The 26947-nt window shown below is 44.5% G+C and overlaps 1 protein-coding gene across 1 annotated transcript in view; it reads left to right on the top strand.

Moving 5' to 3' along the window:
• Positions 1-26947, top strand: part of HPS4 (HPS4 biogenesis of lysosomal organelles complex 3 subunit 2) — a 951717-nt gene that overhangs the window by 350077 nt on the left and 574693 nt on the right. Inside the window, exon 7 of the mRNA XM_069619373.1 lies at positions 14660-14754. Within this exon, the coding sequence (XP_069475474.1) occupies positions 14660-14754 (95 nt within the window). The remainder of the gene's footprint in view (positions 1-14659; positions 14755-26947) is intronic.

The raw sequence follows: 26947 nt of genomic DNA on the forward strand, positions 1-26947 counted from the left end.
CAAAGAAAGGGACCAGTTAGAGGGTCAAGGCGGCCAGCTCAGTCCAGAAGGTTAAGGGGTTATTATTACCTTGTTGCAATCTTTAGAAGGGGAGGCCTGGCGGACGTGGTACCTTAAAGTGGTTAGAATACTCCAGCGGGGGCAGTTGTTCCTGGCAGCGGATGCAAGTTGGTGCTTCGTCCGGGGGAAGAGAAGATCTCGTCGGGGAGGAAGACAGGAGTCCGTTGCACTGCCAGGGAAGAAACCAGCCGCAGAGTTTCTCAGGTACAAGGAGCGTTCCCTTGATTCACGGTCCAGTGGTAAGTGGCTATCCGGCTGCCGGAGTGCTTGGCATGGCAATTCGACCACAAACCGGTCTGGGGTGCGAAGAGAAGAAGGTAAACTGGTTGTGCCCACCAGTCATGGGAAGAAGCCTCTCCAGCCGGGAGATCTTCTCTGTCATCGGGAAGTGGTGAGTCGGTTCCGCAGGGTTCCACCGGTGGTGTCGTCGTGGTAGGTTGGCTCCGCTTCTCCCTCGTCGGATTCTCAGGTCCTGTGGCGACTTCTGAAGTTCCAGTCCCTAAAGCCCTGCTTTTATGCAGCATACCCCCATTCACTCAGCCTAGCTGTCAATCAAACATGCTAAGTGGTGAGCCGGCCGGCACACCACTTGGGCTCATATCGGGCCACAGTCCTGGCGCCATAGGCGCCAGGCTCATAAAAGGGGACTTTGTGTTAAAGGTGCTTAGTGTTAACTTACCTGATGCAGACCATGCTGCAAGATCCAGGCCTTCTGAGGCCTGAATGGGACTACTTTATCTTTGGAACTACTTAACCACACGGGTGTGGTCAGGGGAGGAATACATACCTGAGAGGAAGGATACATACCTGGAACTACTTTGAAGGCTACATAAGCCACGCCCAAGCAGCAACTCACGCTTCGCATTGTTCTGCATCTAGCAGCTGGACGCTCACCGTGTTTGCTCCTGCATTCTGTCTTCTGCCACTCCTGCCAGCATCCTGGAACACCTGCAAAGAGAGAAGAGAAGAGAAAAGGGTAAAGAAGAGTCCTTACCTGCTAAACCCGCATTCCGGAGACATCTCGCCGACGGTCCTGAAAAGGAAGACATCCATTTAAAAGCACATCGCATCGATCGCTGCAGCGCTGCATCTCACTCACCTGTACAAGGTACCACCACGTTCTACGGCGACATCTGGACTCGCAGCCACATCACCGCGCCTAGGGAGAAAAAGACCAGAATAAAGGTGAGCGGGGAAAGAAAACAAGGAAACCTTAATTTCCATTACAAAGCTTACCTGTTGGGTTATTCCAACTTCATTTCGGGTTGGTGCCGCATCCTGGCATTTCCGGACCCCGGCCCCTAAGGGGAAAAAGAGAAATCAGCGTTAGTGGGCGCATGAAAAGACGTTACCCAACGCCCATTAAAGACTTACCTGATTTCTTCTGGATTGAGCTTTGTTTCGGGTCGGTGCCGCATCCTGGCATTTCCAGACCCCGGCACCTAAGGGGAAAAAGAGACATCAGCGTTAGTGGGCGCATGAAAAGACATTACCCAAACGCCCATTAGAGACTTACCTGATTTCTTCTGGATTGAGCTTTGTTTCGGGTCGGTGCCGCATCCAGGCATTTCCGGACCGCGGCCCCTATGGGGAAAAAAAGACATCAGCGTTAGTGAGCGCATTGATACAAGGACACTGAGAGAACTCATCAAGCTCACCAGAGTCTCATTCTTCGGTTCCACAGCTCTTCTCGGAATAGTTTCCGCACCTGAAAAAGAGACAACGAACAATTATTATTGCAGAATCATACTCATTAACAGAATCCTTACGGTACTATACCGGGAAAACAAAACTTGAACCCTCTACAATCAAAATCCCAGTGAAGTAACTGGATACAACGCGCCCCTGCATGAGAAGCAGGATGGAGAGCTCAACCTTTCAAACCCTAAGGTGAGACTTCACGTGGGGGTCGCAGGAGGGTTTCGTAGAGGGGTGAGAAGGGAGCGGGAGGCTTATACTTTGTCCCGCAGATTGTTAATACTCCCTTTTCACATACAGAAAGATATTCCTGCGAGCCAGACAAGCCAGATTCGAAGGTCCGGTCCAGTCCATCTTCCGGGTCCTGCGCTTCATCATAGAAGAAGCAACAACACTCCAAACCAGACCTGCGCCTCCGTGGGAGTCAGGTGAGCGTAACACCTGGATTGAAGCAAAAGAATCTCCAGTGAAGGTGCAAGCAGCAGAGGAATACGAATTCAGTTTTTGAGGACAAGGAACTGTTCCAATGGGAACTAACAGCAAGTGTAACAAGACCTTGTTGATCCCTGATTTCAGCAAGGGCACATCAGACCTTATGGGTGTGCGGCCAGCGAGCATACATGTATCTCACACCATCATGGAGAGACACATATTCACTAAACCGCCACAAGTAAGAAGAAACAAACGGTCAAAAAGAAGACTGCAGAAGCGATCAAGTTATTTATTCGAAGACTTCTCCAATTTGCTGAAAGAGATTCCAGACAAATATTGCCTATACACCAAAATGGAGGTTTTCTGCGCCTCCCGTCTGTGTCCAGGGCAGAGCCAATGCCAAGATGGCATGGATGCTGAAGATTGGTTCGATATGTTGTTTTCGTGGGCACCAACATGGCTCAGAGCTGTGGAGAAGATATTGGTTCCTATTGTGGTATTCCTGCTGATAATGTTCTGCATTTGCCAAAGGATACTCCAGTGTGGCGTAAACACACTCCCAAACAGTGCCATGATGATGGTCTTAATAGGGGCAGGTATAGCTCCTTCTAGTACAAAAGATAGGCAGGCTCAAACAAATGATGCAAAAACCATGCATGGTGAGAATCAAACGGCCTATAGATCCCCGCGACCTTATCTTCACCCCACCAGATCCAGAAAATTTTGTAGAGCACTGGACTGAAAACTTTGTAGAGCACTGGGTCGAACCAGCTGGCGATGGTGACTGCATTTATCTTGCGTGTACCCAGAGAAGTATGCCCAGTATGTGGGGAGTCTAAGTTGCGTGTGCATGGTGTGGGTGCCTGTTAGGAAAGATTCTCTTTACTGCACCTTTCCATCTTTATGAAACCCCCAACCTTTTTGCTTTTATTTTTGAATCTGACCTGTACTTTTTGCAGTACAGTGAAGTCTTAAGCTTCAGTGTACTGGCCTTTGCTCACATGTTATGGGGTAACTGTTATGTCCTTAAGGCTATCAGTACCAGGAAACAGTGTTTCCCCTAGTCCTGTTACTATGTTGCTACTTGTGGTTACTTTTGTATCACATGTGGTAACTTTTTAACATTGCGCAAAGCAGCTTACACTGCAGTGCAATGGGGTGCATTTTTGTTTTGCCCTAGACCAACACTCAAAGGATTTTCTGGTTACTCTAGATGTGCTTATAAAATGGGTTGGTGGCAGCAGTGACTTCCCCCACTTTTTGGGGAATTTAGTTTTCGGCTTAACTGCGTTTACCGCGTTTGGCTACTGACTGTGGCTACTGGTCAAACATGGCTGTGCCATGAGGTTTTTCACCCATTCTTTTTGCATCTTGTTGTTTAGCCTTCTTCCTGGCCTCAAAGTCCAGGAAGATACTTATAAGGACTTCCAGTGTCCAGGAAAGCTGCAGCTTTTGGCAGGCTACTGGAGGGCTTTGTGTGTTTGACAGGCAGGATGTGGGCTGGGTCGTCTGACCCTAATCCACATACTGGTTTCTGTGTGTCTTAGTGGTATGCATGAGTGTTCTTGCCAGTGGTCCTGATTGGACCACTGTGGGGTGTTTGTGTGTGGGCTAGTTCTGCTATTGGCTAGTGGGAGTTTGACTCCAACCTGGCTTTTAGGATAAGGAGAGGACCCCTGCATGCATTTTTCAGAGATCCTGGAAGAACCCGAATGAGCCAAGTATCCTGCCAAGCTGAGAAGACCCGCAAAGGAACCTGACTAAAGGAGGCCTGGCAACCGACCTCTGCTACAGCTCTGGTGCAGCCCTGTCTGTCTCGTGATCTTCAGTAGGCCTGCGAAAGGTGCTACAACCCCAGGAGTGGAGTGACCATTCCCGACGTCTACTCTGTGCTCAACACAAAAACCGCCTTCGGAAGTGCCCGGGAATCGTCCTGTGGCTGACCAGCTTTGTTTTTGGGCTACTTGGTTAACTTTGCTGCCGTTCCGAGTTTCCGCCTGAAACTTGGCACACCCTCAGCTGCCACTGCAATGACACCCTCTGCGTCCTAGCACCCAGAGGACCCGAGAAAGACCGGAAAGTCCGACCGTGGCTACTGAGTCCTGGTGCATTGCTGAGCGCGGTGGGCACTGTCTGAAACATGCTTTTCCAACAAGAGTCCAGTCCCGAGAGGGGTGCTGCATTGTTTGTTTTTGCATTTCTTCACCGAGAGTCCTTGCACCAGCAAAAGATCCAAACAGGAGAATCACTCAGACCTGCAACCCCTGAAAATCGAGGACCCCAGATTTGGGTGGGAAAAGCAAGCCAGGACACCCTTCCTTTGGGAAGACTTGGGAAGATTCAGAGTAAGGGGGTAAGTTACATAGCTTTTAACCTACCCCTATACTCCCATTATAGGTTAATGGGCTTATAGTAATCCTATTTCTTATACTATTGGCTTTGCCATTACTTGCCTTAGCAAGGCTTCTGACTTTTGGGGGTAATTTTGGACACTTGTCTACATTGATCCTTGACCCTAAGAATTCATCACTGGGCTCCAGAGACCCTACCTACAATTTTTCCTGCATCCTAAATTCTGTGGAACTGTATCCTGAACAATGGGGAACAAGGCCTCATGCAATTTAGGGTTGGACAATATTAGCTAGGGATCATCTCTGTGAACCTTTTTGTGTATGATACTTACCTATTCATTCCTTTGCAGGAGTATTTTGATTTGTTTTGTGCATTTGAACCTGTGAATGTATATATGTATTTTAGTTTGATGGTATTGGATTGATATGTCTACCTGCTTGTATTCATTTTCTTATAGTGTGTTCTGGCCATAAATAAATAACTGTATTTTTATACATCCTGTCTGAGTACAATTTGTGACTCCTATTGTGTGACCTCATTGTGGACCCTTTACACTCTCACCCCTCTGAAGAACTTAGCCTAGACTGCCTGACACTGCTACCTAAACTGGTTTGGCTACAGCTTCCCAGAGTTGTCCCTGTCAAAATATAGGTTGGCCTTCTATAGATCTGTCCACCAGGCCAGAGTATAGAAAATGATGCTTATAGAAGGGAAGCAGCTGGTTTAGTTAATGGAGTATTAACTAAAGGGGGGAATGTTGGGATGCAGGTTTAGCTTCCATGCACACCCAAATGATTTAGGTTGAGGAAAATATAATGGTGCATGAGAAAATTAACGTGTATAGCTGCAGAGGGGTGACACATGCGAAATTGATGTAGCATTTTGTAGCGGTTGTGGAAAGTTGGGTAGGCCTCGGTACAGGGCTTGTGTGGTGTTGAGGTATAATAATCGAAATGTAGTGAATAATAAGGTAAACCTAGACCCTGGCCCTTCCTGCGAGGAAAAACTAAAGCACTGCCATATTTGCAGGGAGGCCTAGTTTGCCGCAGACCATGGTAAAAGTAACAGCATATTATGAAACTTTGGTTTTTGAATCATCTTCCCATCCTAAGCCCCAGCAGGGAAACCGAACATAGAGGCATTCAGGCCTGAAAGATAAAATACAATTGTGTCATGGTGCAGGCCTGTGAAGCTAAAAGGAATGTGAATGGACAAATCCATGTGGGCAGGGGAGAGGTCTTGAACTGCCAAATGCCTGGTCTAGATTGAGGGCATTAGCTCCCCTCAGAATAATGGCCATCCTGTTTGAACTGCACTGGGGAGGGGCAGATGATAATGGTGGAGCAAGGCGTGAAACCTCCTGTGATTAGTGCTACCAGGAGCAAGAGGTGATGCCAACAAATTTAGTAATGTGACAGGGAGGCATGCTGGGGGGCACGTATCTTTGGGATCAAGAGAAGGTCTCCTTTATTCTGGCACGGCCAATATGACCTCAAAAGTATCTGCTGAGCTCATGATAGCAGCCAGGTGCACACCATGTGACTAGGCCCTTGGGGATGGTAACATATCAAGCAACCCGCCAATCAGGTAGCGGGGAACCAAGGTAACAGAGTAGAAGACCACCTGTTAGAGGACAAGGGTAGATCTAGATGTGGCCAATCGGTCAAGGGATTATAGGGGGACTGGTAATATGTATATAGGTGGCAGCCAACAAGGGTGAGGGGTTAACATTGTATGTGCTTATGTCACAGATGACGATTCTTATCCTTAACATGTTGCAACTGTTTTGAAGTAACAGTGAGCTCCATGGCAATTGGTTTCTATGGCACTCTGTCACCTTTTTCCTTTTTGTGTACAAAATAAATCTTGTTTTCCTTGCAAAGAGGTACACCAAGCCTTTTTCCTTAGAAGATTGTCTGGGTGTCAGGAGGTCTGCCTTACTGTAGTTCCTAATCGTGGCAGAGAGAAGGCCCCACAATTCACCATGATGAAGTGCCATGCATTCTGTAATGTAAACCTTACATATTAAGAACAATGTATGCCTCAAAGCATATTGCTGCTGGCGAAGTACCAAGTAGCCGACATCTGGATGGAAGGGAATTGCACAGAGGAAAATAACTGTTTTAACAGCTTTTCAGAAAAGATGAATTTTTATCAGCATATATTTGTGGGTAGAGATTTCCACAACTCGGGGGACAGGTATGAAAAGGAACTACTACCTAAGGAATAGGGACAACAAGACACAAACTAGCAAATTTTTTGTGATCTCAAGTCCTCATGGAGGAATAAGAGTGTATTTTACCCTATAGAAACAGGGAACTGAACCCATGGTTAGTTCTGTGGACCAGGCAAAGATCTTCAACTGAATAAACTTGGCCACAAGCAACCAGTGCAGCTTTCCGAGTCAGGATGAAACATAAGTATACTTTGTCAAAGCAAAGATCATGCTTACTGCTGCATTTTGAACTAATTAAGGCCCAGATATATATCTCCTATAATAATTCAGCCTATTTGAAATATTAATTCATGATTTTATTTTTGAGTGAAACATGCATGGGTACGTGCAGATTTGTTGGATGGGTAGAAAAAGCAGATTTGATGAGTCCACCAATCTGTGGCATAAAAGAAACGTCTGCTTTCAACTGTATCCCAAGATTCTCAGGGCAGGGAACCAGAATTGGAGACCAGATGTAGAGTTCCATAGAGATATCCCATGATGGAAAAAACACCTCAGTTTTAGCTGGGTTGCATTTTCAATCTTACAATTAGACTACAGGTTGTCATACAGACCTTAGAAGTATGTACAGCCAGACTCTGGCTTAATCATTGCAGGATATGTGTCCTCTGCATCAATATAGAATTGGTGATCGTATAGTTCAGCCAATTCTGCCAATGGGCCCAGATACAAACTGAAGACTGGAACACTAGGCACACCCCAAGACGTTTTACATATTCTTGGCTCAAAGGGTGGTATATCACCTGTTTGTGACCTATCTGATAAAAGGGGCTTCATTCCAGAGTGATCCAGGTCACAAGGGCCAGTTTGTATAATCGTCAATTTAGGACCGCATGGTTCATCTGTATTGGGGGTTGCCTTGTAGCATTCACCAAAACATTACAAAAGTAGTCGAAAGGAGTGTACACTGTTGCAAGAAGTAGCGCAATTTTATTCAGGGCCCCAGATGCAGCTGGGACATCAAATTCAAACAGAACGCGGAACAGAACTGCATGAAGAGGCGCTGTCAAAGATACGCCCTTGAATTGAAAACTTGTATAGATAGAAAATGAATTGGCATTTAAGATCGTGCGGCATAGAAAAATTCTCCCCACACAGAAATGGTTTCTTTGGCGTCCATGAACCTTCCCACACCGCCCTCAATTACAATGCTGTGATGTCACAATCCACCCCCAATTTCCACAACACAAAATGATATGATTGAAACATTTGACACAACCGCTTCATTCTGCCCTTGTCACCTCATCCTCTCGCCCATTGGAATGGCTACCCACCACAACATCACCAGAGCCTTGACCCACGGATATACTTTAAATTGATTATTGCACATTGGGGACATCCTAATCCTCTGCTCAGCAAAAATGGTCTGTGGGCGATTTGAAACTGCTGTGGATCTTGTCGGCTTCACTAGAAAATCACATTTTGTAAATGTTTATGAATTATAAAATGGTCATATATTCCTCTTTCACTGGCAGACCCTGCACGCTTAATCAGTTAACCTTGAAAAATAATCTTTGCGCTTCTCTGTACACTTGGCCAGGGATCGCATGCTCTGTGCTAATGAACCGTCTGCAGTGGCCGTTGCCGCAAATGAAATGCTCTTACACGTTTTAAACAAGACAGACTTTTTGGGGCTATTTAACTCGCTTTATTCTACCATTAAGTTTGATTATACGTACCTGAGCCCCAGGGTTCATGGATTAGGTTTATTAAACTTTTCACCTCACAGATATGAGACGGGGCCCACTCCCCTTGAGAGTGCTAATCTCTCAGCTGATAAGTGCATTCCTTCATACTGCAGTGGACTTTCATTTTTATTACCTCACATCTATAAAAGACCACTGACTAGTCTGAGTGGGTGTAGAAACTTCACCCCTTCTACGTCCATGGTTCTTTCAGTTGTCCATCATTGCCACAATTGCCAATTCAGTGCTTTGAGACAGTCAACAGATGTTGCATTTCCAGTAAATTTGAGTTCTACTACAGCATGTAACTGATTGCTAATGGTTTTTAAATCCATTTCACAGGAAAGGGGAATTGAATGACTCAGTGGTACTTTCCTGGATCTTGCTGATCCAAAGAAGGCTTCTTCATCAGTAAATGACTTGCTGTATGTTTCTGATGGGCATTTTTCACTGAATCAACAACCGATTCGATGTACAAATTTAGGGAAACCTTGATCTCTGGGGAAGCTGTTGGTCTTCAGCTCTTTAATGCTGCTATGCCCACCTAAATACTAAACCCTTTACCGCCAGAGGCAAATCCCATATTACACTTAGTGCTTCTAATTTCTTTTGTACAAACAAAATATATTTTCAGTAAATTCAGCACTTGCAGTTAAGCACATTGTTTGCACGACACTCTGATGCACACAATATTTTCTGGGCTCTTTCCATTAAACTGTAAAGGGTCACCTAATCCTGCTGTGATCCTTGGGGCACGAGTAGATTTTTTAAATGTGTTTAAAGAAATTCTTTTGTAAATAGCTGATCCCTATTTTTGTAGTCCTATAGCTTGTGCCTCTGTATCTTCTGTGCCTTGTCTGTATTATTGGAATGTCTTCAAGAGGCTTATTGGTGTAGAAAACAGATTAGTGGCCTGCAAAGTAAATAACAGAAATGTGAAAATATGGTGTAAAAACCGGGTCCCTGTGTTAGGGGTGATTCTAATTTTGTTTGTACATATTCGTGAGAAAAAACCTAGGGAACATGTTAACTGAAATTTACCCTACTCTCACACAATAGACTTGCACATGTTGCAAATTTTGTATCTTAAGGTTCAGGAGTCAAACCAAGGATACTTGTCAGGCTTGCACGTTTCATTCAGTGGACCCATTATATGTGGGGGAAAACATCTAGATATACAAATCAGTTACGTTTATTGAAAGTTTAAATTTTTATTTAATTTCAATAAATGCACCCTCTAAAATGTTACAGAACGGTCTAACTAGATACCTTAACTCACTTTCTAGCTGTCTTTTACTCTTTATCCACAGTGTTCCCCATAGTGTCTAAACCCATATCTTTTACGTCAGAAAATTGTGAAACTGGACACTTTCTTATTCTTCTGTATATAAATACTCTGCCTGTACTATATATGGGTACTTCCTGCTTTTTTGTTATCGGGGACCTGTTTCATGAGGGGAAGATGCACATCACAGAATACACATGAGGAAATGGGTTTACCCCTCGCTTTTAAACTAAGAGAATTTTGTGTTACACTTTATCCAGGCTCAGGTCTTAACAAATCATCAGCACTTGTACCATCAGTGTTTCTATAAAAAATATATTTAAATTATTTTTTCATAAAAATAATTCCATTGATTAAAGGATTTGGACATGAATTTGACAAACATGAAAGGCGAGAAAACGGTTTGTGCCCGAGGGTTAGTACACCACTGTGTATTTTTAGAAGCTACTAAGTCAGGAGATTTATTACACGATTTATTATGATATTCTCTGCACGTGTCACACCTTATACACTTGGCAAATAAGTTACTGTGGTATTTTAATCTTATGCACCCCTTCTCATGGGTTTACAGATATCAGGCAGTATAATGGTCTGGTACTTTGTGGTAAAGGAGAGTGTATTGTCCTTTTTAGGAGATGGACTAGTCGGTCCAATGAAGTCTAGTCTGTAAATCGACACATTGTGTTTCGGCCCTCATGTTGAGATAAGTTTGTCCAAAACGTTCTAACATGACCTTTTGATGGGCCTTCATCAGGACGATGGATTTCTTTGTAACTGTGAGAGTTAATCTGGGGAACCCCAATTTCGTTAGACAAGCAAGCTTAGTCTCATCATGAAGTGTAGGGCGGTCAAATACATTCTTTCTTCTGCTACTGGTATGCTCGTTCATATCGGCCATTTGCCTAATTTCAGGTTTACTTTCCTGCAAATACTGTAAACTTAATTGCATTTCCACTGATACTTGTCGTGCCCCCGTCGGCAGCGTCGGCACAAGTTTCTAAATGTATTTAGATGCTGCAGATGGGCGCGCAGTCTCCTGCACAGTGTTCCTGATCGCGAGTCTCGTGATCAATTTAACAAAGAATATGGAAATGGGCATGGAAATAGTGTGTTTATAGATAGTCGTGCAAATGTTTTGCTTTAGGTGTTGCATTTATAGAGTACATTCTGTGTTTGAACTAAGGAAGCTTTGCTTTGTAATCCTGGATGCGTATGCTGAGGTATAGTCTAGATTCTAGGTGGGGGATTGCTTGTTGGAGCAATACAGACCTGGGATTCTCCAACTTTAATCTTAACCCCACACACACACAACTGCCATTTTCCTATTGTTTATGGTTAAATAGTTCCTGGAATCCCTCTTAGTGGTCGGTTTTGCTGCAGCAATTTAATAACCCATGGACAATCTCTGGCCTAAACGTGGTAAGGAAGAGATCTTGGTACCTCCCTGTACCAAACAGTGGTAAAATCCAATGCATTAGTCATGTTAGGATACTAAAGGTGACATGTTAGTGTTGAGTGCTTCTTAGGAGTAGAACAATATCCCAAGTGTCTCACCCACCTATTATGATGTAATTGTTGGTTCCTGGGAAATAACTGCAGTTTGTATTTCTCAAAGCAGGAAAAACATTCATTGGGCTTTAGTTTTAGCAGGTTGGATGCGTGTTATGAAGCAAATGTTTACCCTTGAGAAGGTGAGCTTTCACGTTCATATTGTTTTAATTTGTTTATTTTTTTATTTCTAGACAATGGCCTCCTTTTGTGGAGCCTAGTGCATATGTTTTACTTGATGCTATATCATAGAGGTGAAATGCAATATTGGTACTGAACTTCAAAGCTCTGGCACTTAAAAAAAAAAATAGAACATAAGAGACTGCGGGGGTAGAAGTTTGAAAAAGCAGTTAAACCTCTGTTATTTGATAGTTATGAAGGCAGTTCTGAGGAGTATTTTGTTCATTCTTACTCGCAATCGTTTTTCACTCAAACATAATACATATTTTTTAATAAATGTCCCAAATCTATCCAATAGTGAGATTATTACCCGATTTGGGATTATGTAAAGCTAAATGTCTTTTGTTTTGTAAGAAATGTATTCATTTTTAGCATGAATGTTTTTACTACAAAATGTTTTTAAACAAATTGTCTAGTGTTTGTCACAAATCAATTCGTTTTTGACTATTGGTTTTACTTGCACACCAATTGGGGGCACATCCCATGGCAACATGTGGGAGATTTACCAATTAAGGAGATGGGGCTCCCAGCAATCTAAGCAGACCTTTTCGCTTTGGGTGAATAATTAAAGAAGCCACACTGTTAAAAGTGATTTTCAGAACCCTAGGTGAGCATTCTGAGAGGCCAACCTAGTGGATAAGCAAGTGGTGTTCACGTTTGGTCTCGTCAAACTCTCAAATGGTAGCGTAAACTGAGTAGCACTGCAGACTTAGGAGATATGGGGATGCTGTGTAAGTAATGTTAACACTTGGAGACATCTAGGAAATAGAGATCCACATAGAAGTATAAAAAATATATTTATTACAGACACCAGGCATGTTAAACTGGAGAATTCTATATACTACAAAACTAATACCAACATATAGACAGTTTGTAATGTCAAATTGAGATTTGCCCTTCACACTGAACACAGTAAAAAAAGAATTCAATAAAGTGATGCAACAAACATGAAAAGCACAGCAATTAAAAACCTATATCGTGCAACCTACATTACAACTATAAGGCAGGCGCCTAACAAAAGCTGTCCTTCCCGATCAAGAACATTTTCCAGAAACCTAAACCAGTTCACAGTGCAGGTGAGTGCCTGAAGCGAGGTTAGGAAGCTTCAAAGTTCTCCTGCACAAGTTTTGGCAACAGGTAAGTAAGAAATGTATATAAAAATGTTGTACCTGGGTCGATCATCATGCAGGAACCAGTCATGACCCAGGTATTTATAAAAGGAGACTTGATGCTTGCCCTATCATGGCCAATAGCTCACTGATGTTCAAAAGGGGGGTGTCTGTCCACCCAGAGGTTGTCATTCAGGTCACAGAGGTCTCTGCACATCCTTAAGCCACCAGCTTGCTTCCTTGCCAAAACCACAGGTGACAGCCATTCTGATGCCTCATGATTACGCAGTCTGTTATCAACCTGGCCAATTCTTCCTTGAGCCCCCCCCCACTGGCTAATATTGGTATGTTCCTAACCCTGTGCACAATGGGCTACACCCCCCTTTGCAACACTATCTTGTGGGCAAAACCCTTTAGCTTCTATAGCTTGTCGTTGAACACTTGGGAAGGTTTTGCGGCTCTCCCTTCACCTATCACTTTGCATCCACACACAAAATGGGCACACTCTGGCCTGGTCAGATCTGGATGTCCAACGCTGCCTGCTCATCCTACCCCAGGGGTCTGGACCTTACACCATCCAAAAACTCCACCACACCTGTGGCGGTAATCTCAGCCCAACCTACACGTGGCCATTTGCTGTGACAATCTATCAACATGAACGATTTGTTCTGGTAACACTTAGGCAGTGGCCCAATGCTATCCAATGCCACTTTGTTGCGGGGTGTGTTGGCAACTGGATCGTTTTTAAGGGTGGCTCCACAGTTACATGAGACTTATCACTATCCGCACAGAGAAAACAATTCACCACCATGAGCTCAACATAGTTTTCCCCTTCCATCGATAAAAACTTTGTAGAAAAGAACAAAATTAGGGACACCCTCCCAATTACACTTCACTAAGGGTGACTCTGTGAAACCCAAGGTTATTACTTCACTGATAAGTCAGGTGGACTTTGAGCCTAAAAGTGACCTGCTTGAGGGCTCCGAGTCACTGAAAACACTTGTTGTTGGTCCTGTTGGGGTCCAGAGGTCCCAGCTGAAGTGGTTTAAGGTGTCTAGATTGGGTCCAGCTAGGCTGCTGTTTCGATCTCTGGTTACATTACAGTTCCTGCAGACTTGCAGCTAGAAAGGCCAGTTGCCAGTTGCCACAGGACAGACGGCAGCAACAGAACATAAAGAGCTGGACTTAAAGAATACAGTTCTCAAATGACTACTCTAGAAGTTATTGCGCTACTAATGCTGTAAAAATGGATACAATAGTGGTGTGCCCAAAATGAGTGGTGTGCCCAAAAATAAATTCCAACGATCACCCTCTTACTCCCCAACACACTTTCAAGGGGATCTAATGTAGCTGGCAGCAAAATGTGGTGTTCGAAAAATACACGTTTCCTGGTAGCTATATGAGCTACTATGGGCAGAACATCAGAAAAGGGATGCAGCTAGTGGGACTTCAGTTGAGGTCCCTCTAGTAATAAACAAAATAAAAAAAAAAACCTGAAAGCCAGCAAAAATTTTGGGATCCCACAGTTATACCAAAACCGAATTTTGCCCTGTCCAGTTTTTACCCCTCAGTCACCATTTTGCAAGAGTGCTAAGGCGCTGACTGTAGCGTACCTGCAAACCTGCGGGAACTTGCCAGACATCTGGCAACACCACAGCCAGACCTTCCTACCGGACAGTTGGAATGATTCTGCTACAAATCAGTGGTACCTCGTAACCCATACAATCCCCTAAAATCAAAATTGTTGATCCCATGATGAGCCTCTCAGTTGTTCTGGTATAATGAGTATCATTTGGTGGTGCAAATGGGAGGGGGTTTGCACTTGTGTTTTTGTTTCTTCCCAAGACTGTGCCCCTGCTTCTTGCATTGCGTACAGACAATATGGGTAATATTGTTGGGAAGGAGCCCTTTGCAATGCTCCATCCTGAGGATCATTGTGCTGCACATCCCCAATCTACATTTGTAGTCTGTTAAGCTAAATCAAGAATGCATAGAAATGGTGATCTACTGCTGGTGGATGAAAGCTTAAATACAGTAAGCAACTTCTTACAATTTTGTTTTTTTATTCTAATAGGTGGACAACTTGCTGCTATTAAAAGCAGCTCTCATTCTTCAAACCTGTCAACGATCGCGGCATGTTTTAGCTGGTTGCATCCATTATAAGGGCAGGTACGTATTCAAATATATGCATAAGACTTACTTTAATTTCTGCTGTCGACATATCAGATAAGTTTGTCAACGCATACAACATTTTTTGTGCTACATTTTAGCAGAAAGTCCCTATGGTACATTTTAACACGTCCTCTCGGTTAAAGGTTGCTTCTCTCGCCTTGCTGCAAATGTAACTGCACAAAAATGGTAAAACTAGTATGGGTGGTTTTTATATCTTCCTTGAAAATGGTCATGTAATTCCATGTGCAGGGATCATTGAATGGGCACAGTATCCAATGTCAACCAGGTTTATCGGGGCGTGCCAAAGGTTTTCTGTCCCCACATCCGTAGGCCTTTGGGTCAAATTTTGTGCCTTTATTTTATTTGAAAGTGCCTAATTCGACCACTGCTGGGCATGTTATTGCCCTCCCCAATGTCATGACATGGCATATAAGGCAGATATAGGCCCATTTCAACTCATTTGAATTCAGGATCGTTATGAAACATACTTATGTTTTTTGGACCCATTATTTAACCCGCTCAATGGATTTTCACCAAAAAGTGAAAAATAGTCAGAGTTTTCTAATTGAGAGCAGAAATTTGGTAATCGAGATTGTATGGATTTTTCACATTTTGGCATCTCTGATCCTGGAATTCATTGTGCTGTTTCACCAAAATTGTTTGCTTCTCAAAGTGTTCTTTCTTCTTCAATGTAAATTAACAAAACTAGCTGCACCCATAGTATAATATGTTGATCTAGCGCTTGCTGTCAACCTCTCGCATTGTCAAGTGCATGTTTGCTCGAGTCACACTAGCCATTGCTGATGGCGAGACTGGAGAAAATAAATAGATCTTTAAGGAAGTGAGGTTAGGACGTGCCATGTTCATGGTTAAAATTAGAATGAGCGAGACTTGCCCTGATGTGGGGATCGGCCTGGTATTTGGAGATCTACATTGTCATCGCTTGCACTATGCAGGATTATCAGCATCACACTAAGGATGCATTGCCAGGGTAAGGAAGTTGAGGCTTGTAGGCCCTGCAGGAGGTGAGGCTGGGGTGGGAGATAAGTAGCTGGTGTTTTGACAGACCCTGTTAGTATCGCGAGGATATGTTGCAGGCTATAAAACTGTTTTTATTGTTAATACGTAGGGTTTGTGCATCTTGTAACAAACAGGTGGGCTCTGTACCACTACTAGCTAATCAGTGGCAGGCACACAGCATTTTTATTGCCTTGGTGCTCTCAGAAGAAACATAATTGGTTTAAATCCTAGAGCGAATCTTCTAAGAAAGGAAGGACCTATTTAGAGACACAAAATGGTGTATTTTCAGAAAGGGAAGCGATTTGAGGGGATGAGGGTAGGAACTTATTTAATTGTACTAACATTGTAATATGTTTTAACAGAGCCAATTTACAATGTTAATTTCTAATGATCATTTCCAATATATATTGTATTCCTAATAAGAATGTTGCATTGGTCTTACTGAGCAAAGCACATTATTAAAACCTAGAAAAACCTTAGACATTTTCAAATCGTTTATCATTTCAAAATGGACAGCCTGGTACACTCCTATTGTGTTTTTGAAATACCCCTAAGGAGAAATGGACACACATCCCAATTAGAGTTCCTAGGGGAAACATATGAATGACTACAGATTGTGACAAATCTCTCTGTATACAAGGGTTGTATGCTTGAATCACTAAGTAGTTAATGAAAAGAGGGCTTGTGCCCATTGAATTTTTCACTAAAATGGCTGTTAAGGTTAAACTGTTGATACCTTTTAAGATGGATTTTCAGAACTAGCCCTGAGGCAGGGTTCTGAGAGGCTACCCTATGATGAACTGGGAAAATGCACTTTGATCTATTTTAAATGTGAAAAAAACTACAGAACTTCTGCGCCACATTGGTCAAAAAATCAACTTTATTCAGAAGTGTGCCCTTTTTTTTTTAATACCACATTTTATTGTTTTTTGAAAACATTAATTATACAGCCCCACACAGTGGGGTAAACAAAACCTCCCATACCCGCCCGCCAACAACTCCCCGCTGTGGTCCCTTACCAACGAGCTGCAAAACATGCCCCAACATTTGTCCCTTTTGCATTACACCCGCCAGTCCATCTGCAAGTCTCTGGATAGCGTAACGATACAATATTATAACCACTTTTAGTGCGCCTCTTCCCAACTTTGCCATATCTTTTGCGCTTTTTCTGGGCACCCCCTGGCAGTATAGACTCTTTTCCATCGCGATGCATATATCCACGTCTGTGATCCATTGTTCAAGTCTCGGTGGCCTCTCGGAGCCCCAAAGTTGCGCTATGTTCCCTTTAAGTATCGCAGTGGTGGTAGATAAGAGTACTCTTTCATACCTCGTTAGATCGGTGTCTCCTTCTATCCCCAGCAATAATTGCTTTGCATTTGCAAGTATCCTTTTGCCCATTACCCTTGACAGTCTTCACAGCACTGTTGCCAGTATTGTTGAACGATGGCACAGTCCCACAGGATATGATAATAGGAGCCTTCTTCCCTCTTACATCGCAAACAGTATGGATTCGTAGCCTTTCCCCACTTGAACAGTGCCACCCTCGGGTATTAAATCCTATGTAGTATCTTCAGTTGAATCAATCTAAGCCTGGAGGAGATAGTTGATTCTCTGGGGTACATCAGCGCAGTCACCCATTCCTCTGGGAGTATATCACCCACCTCCCTCTCCCACTTGGCTTTCAGGTTCGACAGCTCTTTCGTAGCAAAGGAGTTAATAGCACTGTACATAGTCGATGTGACCTTCTGTGTAAGCAATTCTGGGAATACATTGCGTTCTAGTGGAGAATAATCGGGTATGTCACTCAGTTCAGGGAGATGGGCCTACAGCGCATGTTTGAGCTGGATATAGTGGTATTGTTCGCTGGGGGGGGGAGTGCAAAGGTGGCAGCTAGATCCGCAAATGCTACTATTACATTTTCTTTCATCACATCGCCAATTTTTGTAATACCTAGTTGGGCCCATGTTTGCCATTTAGGGAGTTTGTTCACCTCCGGGAGATGTCTGTTGTTCCAGATTGGTTGTGCTAGAGTTAGTTTTTTATCCCAACCTAGCTATTTATGTGTATCTGCCCAGACCAGGGTTATATGTGACAACATGGATGGGTCAGCGGGTCGCTCTTTTTTCCGGTACAGGAAGCTCATGATGGGCCTTTCTTGTACGTCGGTGTCTAGTATTACACTATGCGGTAGAGTGGTATCCCCATGCAGTTTGTCATTCACTATTGCCATTTGACTGGCCCAGTAATAGGTCTGTAGCCGGGGGAGCCCAATCCCGCCTTCCCATATGAATCTTTGTAAGGTAGTAAGTGCCATTCGTGGGTGCCCCCCTTTCCATAACAACTTCCTAAGTGTTTGATCTATCTTATGGAACTCATTGGGTGCTATTGATAGTAGTGCATTTTGTAGCACGTAGAGAAAACGGGGGAGGGCCATCATTTTGAAGAGCGCCGCGCGACCCAGTAATGTGAGGGGGTAGAGACATCCAGTGGCGAACATCATCCTTGAACCTGGTCGCCACTGGATGTAAGTTTTTCCCCACGTAGTCTGTTAGTTTGTGTGTGATTTGTATACCGAGGTATCTGAATTGTTCCCTTTCAGTACGGTAGGGGCACACATCTGGTACCGCAATGTCTATATGTTTCACCGGGAATAGTATGGACTTTGACCAGTTGACGCGGAGTCCACTGAACGCGCCATATCTCTCTAGTAAATGCGACACAACGAGGGGCAGGAAACTCGCGGGTCCGCCAGATAAATTAACAGATCATCCGCGTATAAAGACACACTGTCTTCCCAGCTGTCCGCCCACCTGAAGCCACTCCATGTCTGCGTGGATCTTAACAGGATTGCTAAAGGTTTGATTGCTAATGCAAAAATCAAAGCTGACAGGGGGCAGCCTTGTCGTGTGCCCCTACCTAGCTGGAAGGGTTCGGAAGTATCCCCATTCACTCTTGTTACTGCCACTGGAAGGTGGTATAATAGTTTAACCCAACTCATGTAGTAAGGGTCTATGCCCATACGTCACATAATTTCCCAAATTGCCTCCCAGTGCGCAGAGTCGAAAGCCTTCTCGAAATCTATGGACAGCAGGGCTAAGGGGTTTGGTAGCTGTTTTTTCTAGTGCTGTGTGTAATCTATATATATTTTGCCTGGTGGATCTTTGTGGCATAAAGCCGCATTGGTCCGGGTGCACTAGTGTGTGTACGACGCGCTGCAGCCGATTGGTCAGTACTTTCACCAGTATTTTGGCCTCGCAGTTTATAAGAGAGATGAGCCTATAGGACCTGCACTTGTCAGGTGGCTTATCTGCTTTGGGCAAAACTATTATTGTAGCTTTTCTGAGGTCTGGGGGGAGGCAACCCTGCGAGCGTGAGTGTTGAAAGAGGCGCAGTAGTTGTGGAGAGATTACGTTCGGGCCTATTTTCTTCCATATTTCGACACGGAAACCGTTCGGGCCTGGGGTCTCCCCTGACTGAAGTTCTGACATTCCACAGGTTACTTCTTCCTCTGTAATTTCTTGTTCTAGTAGGGCCGCCTGTTGTTCGTCTAGGGTAGGAAGGGTGATTTCTTCTAATATAGCGGTCAGTGGCAGTGCAAGCGGAGCACTGTACAGTTCAGCGTAATATTTAGCAAATCCCTCCGCTATGTCCTGGTCTGTTACTAGCGGGTCTTGCTCTTCTGTCGTTAGTTTCCTAACTTGAGTGAGGCCTAAGTCCCTGCGCTCCAACCACGCCAGAATTTTCCCCGCTTTGTCCCCAGTTTCATATATTTTCGCTTGCATTGTTGCATGCGCTTGTTTTGCATTGTCTAAGGCTGTATGCTGTAGCTGTTTCTGTGCTAACTGCAGTGCACGTTGTGTCTCGGGGAGGTCATGGACCAGGTGAGCAGATTCTGCATTCCGTACCTTGGCTTCAGCTGCACGTATCGCTTCAGGGTGTTTTTTCTTGTGGGCTGCAGTCCAGGCTATGATTTCACCCCTCAATACTGCTTTTAGTGCCTCCCATAGCGTTGTTGGGATGTCCACAGAGTCAGTATTTATTTCAAAGTATGTTTCAGTAACTTTTTGTATGTGTTCCACCAGTTCGGGAAACCCCAGGTATTAACCATTCAGTCTCCAACTGGGCGGGGGGAGTGGTCTGCTGGTCTTAATCGTTAACATGAGTGGGGAATGATCTGAAATACCTCTGGGGAGCAGTTGTGCATCACACGCCTCATGAATGTTACACATTGGTAGGAAGAAGTAGTCCAACCTGGATAACGAAGTATGTGCACCGGAGTGGTACGAGTATTCTCTTGTATTGAGATGTAGGGATCTCCATGCATCATGTAACCCCAGTGCATTGGTAAATGTGGCAAGTTTAGTGCATATATCTAGGTTTCTGGATCGTACATGTGTCCTATCCAACTCTGTGTTCATGACTTCGTTAAAGTCACCTCCAATCAACGTGAGGCCTTCAGTGTTGTCAACAATTAGGGGTGTAATATCGTTAGTCAGGGGGGTTAGGAGGTTAGGCAGCGCATATACAGCGATCATAGAGATGGTGCGTTCCCACAGGGTTCCTATCGTGTGTACATATCTACCTCCCTGGTCCTGGGTGACTGCAGTGGGGCTATAGGGGAGTCTTTTATGTACTAGGATCAATACCCCACGTGATCCAGTGGTGAATCCGGCATGAAAGGCTTGTCGGTAGTTTGTGCGACTAAACAGTGTGCATCTTGTGCCCGCCAGATGTGTCTCTGTTAAGAAGGCCACATCCGGTGAGTGACGGTTCAGTGCTTGTAGGACTAGGCGTCTTTTAATACTATTACCGAGCCCGTTAACGTTCCATGTCATCACCCGGATGGCTCTGCTTTTATCTACGTTGGTGTTCTGTGCCATGTGACTTGTGCATGTGTGGTGTCAGTATGTTGTATATCTAAGAGTGTTACATGATCCACCAACCCGGATCGAGATTGAGCTGGATCGTGCATCTGTTGGTTCAGTGTCGGGACTTGTTTGCTCTTTCGTTCCATGCGGGTCAAACGCGAGGGAGTTATTGGCATGTACTTCTTGAACTTGGTATAACTTTTAACACCACAACTCACACCCTCCAGCCCCCACCCTATACTCCACCCAACCTGAAGCATCTGTCGCCCCATACACACGTCCTGCCCGCTCGCATGCTGGCCACGCCCCTCCAAGTGTGCCCTTGTTGATAACACGTGTTTCGGCTCTCAAAGCCTTTCTCAAATCATGGCTATTATTCCAAACTTTTTCCTTTTGTAATTGTATAGATACTAGACCGTTTATAACTCAAATATCTTTACATTTAACAACTGCATATACCAACAAATGAAGGGGGTAGCAATGGGGACCAAAAATGCCCCAGCCCTAGCAAATCTTTTTATGGGCATGCTAGAAGATCAAATAGTCTATCAAGACCAAGCCTTTGGTTGAAAAATAAAATTGTGGAAAGATACATAGATGGTATTCTGCTCATTTGGGAAGGAACAGAGGATCTGTTCGTAGAATTTACGAATAGACTGAACCGGAACTATTTCAATATAGAATTCACAGGGGAATATCATGTAAACCAAATCAACTTCCTTGCTCTGACCATCAAAGCTGAAGACAACCATTTGGAAACTTGGACCTTCAGAAAGGAAACCGAGGCCAACTCAATACTGCATGCCAAAAGCTGTCATCACGGTACCACAATTAAGAACATTCCCTTGGGAGAGTATACCCGAGCCAGACACAACTGCCAAAAACAAAACAAATTTGAACAAGAATGTAAACTTCTGGAAAACTGTTTCAGGAATAAGGGCTACACATTCCAAAAAACCAAGGGTTTGAAACAGGCTGAAACTTTACAAAAGAAGACAGCCAAATCGGATGAAAGATCCGATGAAGTTATGTTCCACAAGACCAGCTGTGAAAAAAGCCAATTCTCTACACTTTGATCTAGCCAAACTCCGTAAGGTTAGGCAGCAGGGCTTAGACGTTAAGAACTTTGGGGGTTTTATTTGTATTACATTCACACAGAACAATCATATAACTACATATAACTAAAGTTGGGCAGTAAAGTATAATAATACTGTTTACTAGGCTTGCATACTCTATTCCATAAAAACAGGTGAATGTTCCTATATACATTTTTCCTTTTTTGTGGTTGAGCAAATTAATGTACTAGACGACAGGGCATATACAAAGTGTACCAGTGGTTAAGCCATAACTAGTCGGTTGTTCGGCCTTGCTGGCTATCAGCCAGTTTTTGCATTTAGTCCTTAAGAGCAGCCCATATATATGTTTGGGGCAACATCTCGCCGGAAGAAGGGTAGCATACACTTCTTCCAAATAAATTGACTATATCATATTTGACATCCACATTGGCCGTGGGAGGTACATTTTCCTTCCATTTCAATAATGTACATCATTTAGCTAACAAAAGCCCAAGATTGAACAATCTACGGGTGACATTAGACATTTTGCCCACAACTCCAAACATGCATGCACAGGCAATTGCTTTTACCTGAAAACCAGTGATGTTCGATAGGATCTTGCACACCCCTGGCCAGTATGACTTCAGCATTGGGCATGCCCAAAACATGTAGCAAGTCTGCATCAGGGGTCTGTCACCTGGGGCATCTGACCTCACATTCTGAATTGGATGGTTTGATTCTGGCTGGGGCATAATAAAGTTGGTTAAGAATTTAAAATTAGATGTACCTATATTTGGAGTTGAAAGACACTACTTTCGTTAGTCTACACACGCTTGACTACTGCTCATCTGTGAACCCCATCTGCAAGTCCTGACTCAATCTGCATCTAGCTTTTGATTCTCATCTGCGAGGCATTCTGTTGTACTAGGTTGTATAAGGCAGATACTCCTCCCCTCACCCCTGCAGAATTACTTGTGTGACAAACCTGCATAGAGGAGAGGGTTCCAATGGAAAAGAAGGCCAGTGTGCCCTGAATGAATCTAGCATGCATCTGTATTGTAATATTTGCAATGATGCAATTCTTGCCCTGACTTCTTTCCAATCAATGAATTGACACTCCACAAACATATCACCTAGCGTGTTAAATTGTGCTGCCTGCCAGTCTACGATGCCCCTGCTGTCCATGGTGGTTCTTGGGGCCGGATTGTGTCAGAGTTAAGTTTTTATCATGCGAGGCAAGAATCTCCATCCGTCTGAACATTTTACCTCCATTCAAGAAGTGTGGAACCCACTGGGTCTACACGATTGTCCTGTTTATAATAGTCACTAAGCAGTAGAGTTTTTAGATTGGCGTTGTTAGCGGCACAAGTTTCCAGTTTAACGTGGGGATGGGCTTATCCGTCCCAAAACAGTATGTTGCAACCTGATCCTGCATGACCATGTAGTATAGTTAGAAATTAGGAGCTGCATGTCCTCCAGACTTTTAGGGGAGTGTGTAGTCTGCCCATTTCATTGTAATTGGGCCCTGTTTACAGGTTCCCCAATTCGATGAAAAAGGCTCTTCCTGGCCATAACGGTATGTTCGAGAACATACATAGCAGCTTGGAAAGCACGATCCTCTAAAGGAGTGACACTGGTAATTTGCTTCATCTCGTCAATTTCAGCTGCATTTGGATCACATGCGCTACATAGTTAATGACTCCCATGTTCACGTTTGGGAAATAATATACCCAAGCATTTAAGTGAGGTGTCTGGCTATTTGCTGGCCATTTGAGTCCGCCCATATTTGTGGGTCTCATGCTTTTTGTTTTTAGGAGTTATGTGAAACACTTCAGATTTAGCTCTATTGATGCAGATTACTGAAATCAGTCACCACTTGGATCATTTGATCTATGCTCTGTTCTAGATCTCTTGCGAACAAGAGGATATAGTCTGCGTAAAGTGATATAGTTTAAGGGGTGTCCCCTAACTTAATGCCCCAAAGTTGGAATTTATCTGCAAATGGTTCTACCACCGATGTGAATAGTAGATGGGTGGGGGGGGTGAGGGGAAGGGAGCACTGCCTCGAGCCCTGGTCCAAATGGAGGTTCAAGGAGAGCATGTCGTTTGAACTTTGCATTTCTCCAGGATTTTGAAGAGGAACGGCCAGGACACAATCAAAGACATTCTGGCGCGAATGCCACTGCATGTACCTATGGGTCTACTCTGGACAGCAGGTGAAAGAGTCTGTGCAGGTTTTGCGTTGTGGAGCATCCCGGGATAAAACACGCTGGCCCTGGGTGTATTAGATGAAGCATAAGGGGTGAAAACCTAGTTGCTATTATTTTGGCATACATTTTAACATCCACATTAATCGATAATAGGAGGTAGGGGCGACATTCCTCTTTTCTCTTACCAGGTTTTAAAGTAGAATTATTATGGCTTCTCGCAATGATTCAGGTTGTGCCCCTTTTGAAAGGCATTCCTCCCAGACCTTAAGAGATGGAGATGATAGGTCCCAAAACGCATGATAGAATTCAGACCCTAGTCCGTCCAACCTGGGTGCCTTACCATTGGGCAACTCGCAGATGGCCCTTTTAATTTCTTCTTGCGACATGGAACTTTCGAATAGGGAGCGGGCCTCACCAGAGAGCAGAGAAATCTTGATACCATCTAGGTAGTGCTCCATTTTGGAATTGGCAGCTTCCTGCCTCGGCCTTTAAGGTTCTGAATAAAACTGATAAAATGTGTAATTTATATCTGTGCTGGAGATCAGTACGGTCCCCTCTTTACATAGCATGAATGGGATCATGTTGCGACCACTCTTTCCTAACCAGCTTGGCCAATAGTTTACTGTGTCTACCCACCTTGCCATATCGTCTGCCCATCTGTGGCCTATCCAGGAATGTTAGTTCCCTTTGCACCGCTTCACGCAAAGTATCTATTACAGTTATAATTTCAAATTGGAAGTTTGGTGTGGGCGCCACAGTACCTCTGGTCTCCAGCACCTTGAGCCGGATCGCCATATTATGGATTTCAGAGCGCCAAGGGACCACTACGGTGGTGATAGTGTGCGGTACAAATGTCCTTTAACATTAACATTAACATATCATTCCTTATTTTTTTAGGATGCTGCATTCAGTAGACCTGGTGATCCCCCACGCGAACACTTTAAAAGCCTACCATAAAGAGCTGATGGATGGGACGGACCAAATGTTGTGCTCGAAGTATTGAGCCATTTGGTCATGAATTTTAATAGCAAACAATGGGTCTGACAGTGCAGACAGTTTAAACCACCATGAAAGTTTGTGGCCTCATCCCCTGCAAGGTTTAAGACCAGTTTGACGGGGGAGTGGTCTGAGAGTTCTGGTGAGGATGTCCCATGTCTGAACCATATTTAGTGTCTGGGATGATGGTAGGCCACACGTCAGTTTTGGTACAACATGTATTATTTTGTCCATGCATCCAGGTAGTCCATGTCTGCAGAATTATATGCCTGCATTTGTCAACCCTCTGTGCGATCTACCCGTGCAATCAAGTGCAACATCTAGAACAGTGTTCATGTTGCCTACCCAGATCACTGCGGCCGTGGGGTATCCTATACTTAAGCGAACAGCTCCTTATCAGCCTTGTCTATCAATCTTGGTGCCCAGCTCCAGAAACCGTCGTCATCCATGTACGTGTATCATCACCCCTCTGGGCCGGGAAGATTAAGATGTGCAGAACCTCTGGTTTGACCCCCACACCGCCACAGTAGCCCCTGTGTTGTTCAAATGCACCAGCTTGAGCCCTAGTGGCATGCGTCTCCTGTAGAAACATTACGTGGGCGCCATGCCTCTAAACGTGTGCCAGTAACTTGCAGGCTTTGATACCTCTCACATTCCAGCTAATAAATGTTGCATTCATTACATTACGTGACACAGCCATATTGGGCATCTAAGTAGTCTGGATAGAGGTGTATGATTCTAGCTTAAAGTTCTTTCTTCTCTCGCGCTCTCCACAGCAGTACTTCTCCATCTTGGGGTCCTGCATGGCTTCAAATGCTCATGAATAGTCCCTGTCATCTGGCTGGGAATCCTCAGTACAATTAAGGCATTTGAGCTTTAAGGTAAAAACTGCTCATCGCTTGTATAGCCTATCAGTGTCACTTTGGGTCATACTGCCCCAGCAAATGACACTTGTCCTAAGCTCCACCCCTGGTAGCCATCTACAGATTTTTAATGCATGTTTCTCATGATGGGAGTTCTCTGACAATTTGCTGTTTTTCTGCCTATTTTTGTGAGAAATCGCCTCGATTCTTCGTCTTCAGTCACGTTGTGGCTACTGGTGGGGGGGCGGGGGTGGGCCGGTTACCAGTAGGAGATCCTTAGTCCATAGTTGGATCTCCGAGTCATTGTCACCACAGGCCCATGCTTGGGCCTTCTTTTCCAATGCCATGGCGGATGCCACAAAGAAAAGTCTCTTCTGGGCCTTGAGAGAAGTGAGGCCTAACGATCACCTTCATCGAAGATCGGCACCTCAGATGCATCTACTGCCTCCACCCCGACCATGATGCAGATGAATGTTTGATTTTCCAGGCCTTGTCCTCCAAGACACAGAAGGATCGCCATAGGATGTTGGTGGCGTGGATCGAAGAAGGAAAGGCCTGCCTGGATCCGCATGAAGCCTGCCTCCCAATGCAACTATTGGTATGATTCTGACTTGGCAGCTTTGAAATGCAAGTGCCAAGCTGCAGAGCGGAAGTGGCAAGCATCTAATTCCTCCTCTGACAAACTGGCCTACCGCCTATTCCAAAGGCAATATCATCTCGCCATCTGCTCCAAGAAGAGGGCTCATGTCCAAGCCCTTATCTCTGGAGCCACCAATAACACGGCTGAACTGTTTAAAATCTGCAAGGAACTGGCCAATACTTCCGCATTCCTCTCCTCTTCTCCTCCCAGGCTCTCTGTTCTGCATTGGCCGCCTACTTCACCTTCAAACCTCTGGACATCCTGTCCTGTCACCTGCTTTCCGCCCACCCCACCGTCTCTCCCCTCCCTTGGCCCCCCTCTGCTCCCCCTTACTCTCCTCTTGCTCTCCGATTGCACCAGATGGTATCTCTAGAGTTGTCCGCTCTATGAAAGTCTCCTCTAAACGGGTGCTTCTCTGCTCCTCCAGAACCATCAAGGACAACATTGCCCCTACCCCAGCCTTCACTGACCTGCACAACCACTCATTTGCCACTGGCTCCTTCCCTCAACCTCTTAAGCACTCTCTTGTGCACCCTCT

The sequence above is a fragment of the Ambystoma mexicanum genome, chromosome 10 (genome assembly GCF_040938575.1).
Source record: "Ambystoma mexicanum isolate Mex_15411 chromosome 10, UKY_AmexF1_1, whole genome shotgun sequence".
Classification (NCBI taxonomy): domain Eukaryota; kingdom Metazoa; phylum Chordata; class Amphibia; order Caudata; family Ambystomatidae; genus Ambystoma; species Ambystoma mexicanum.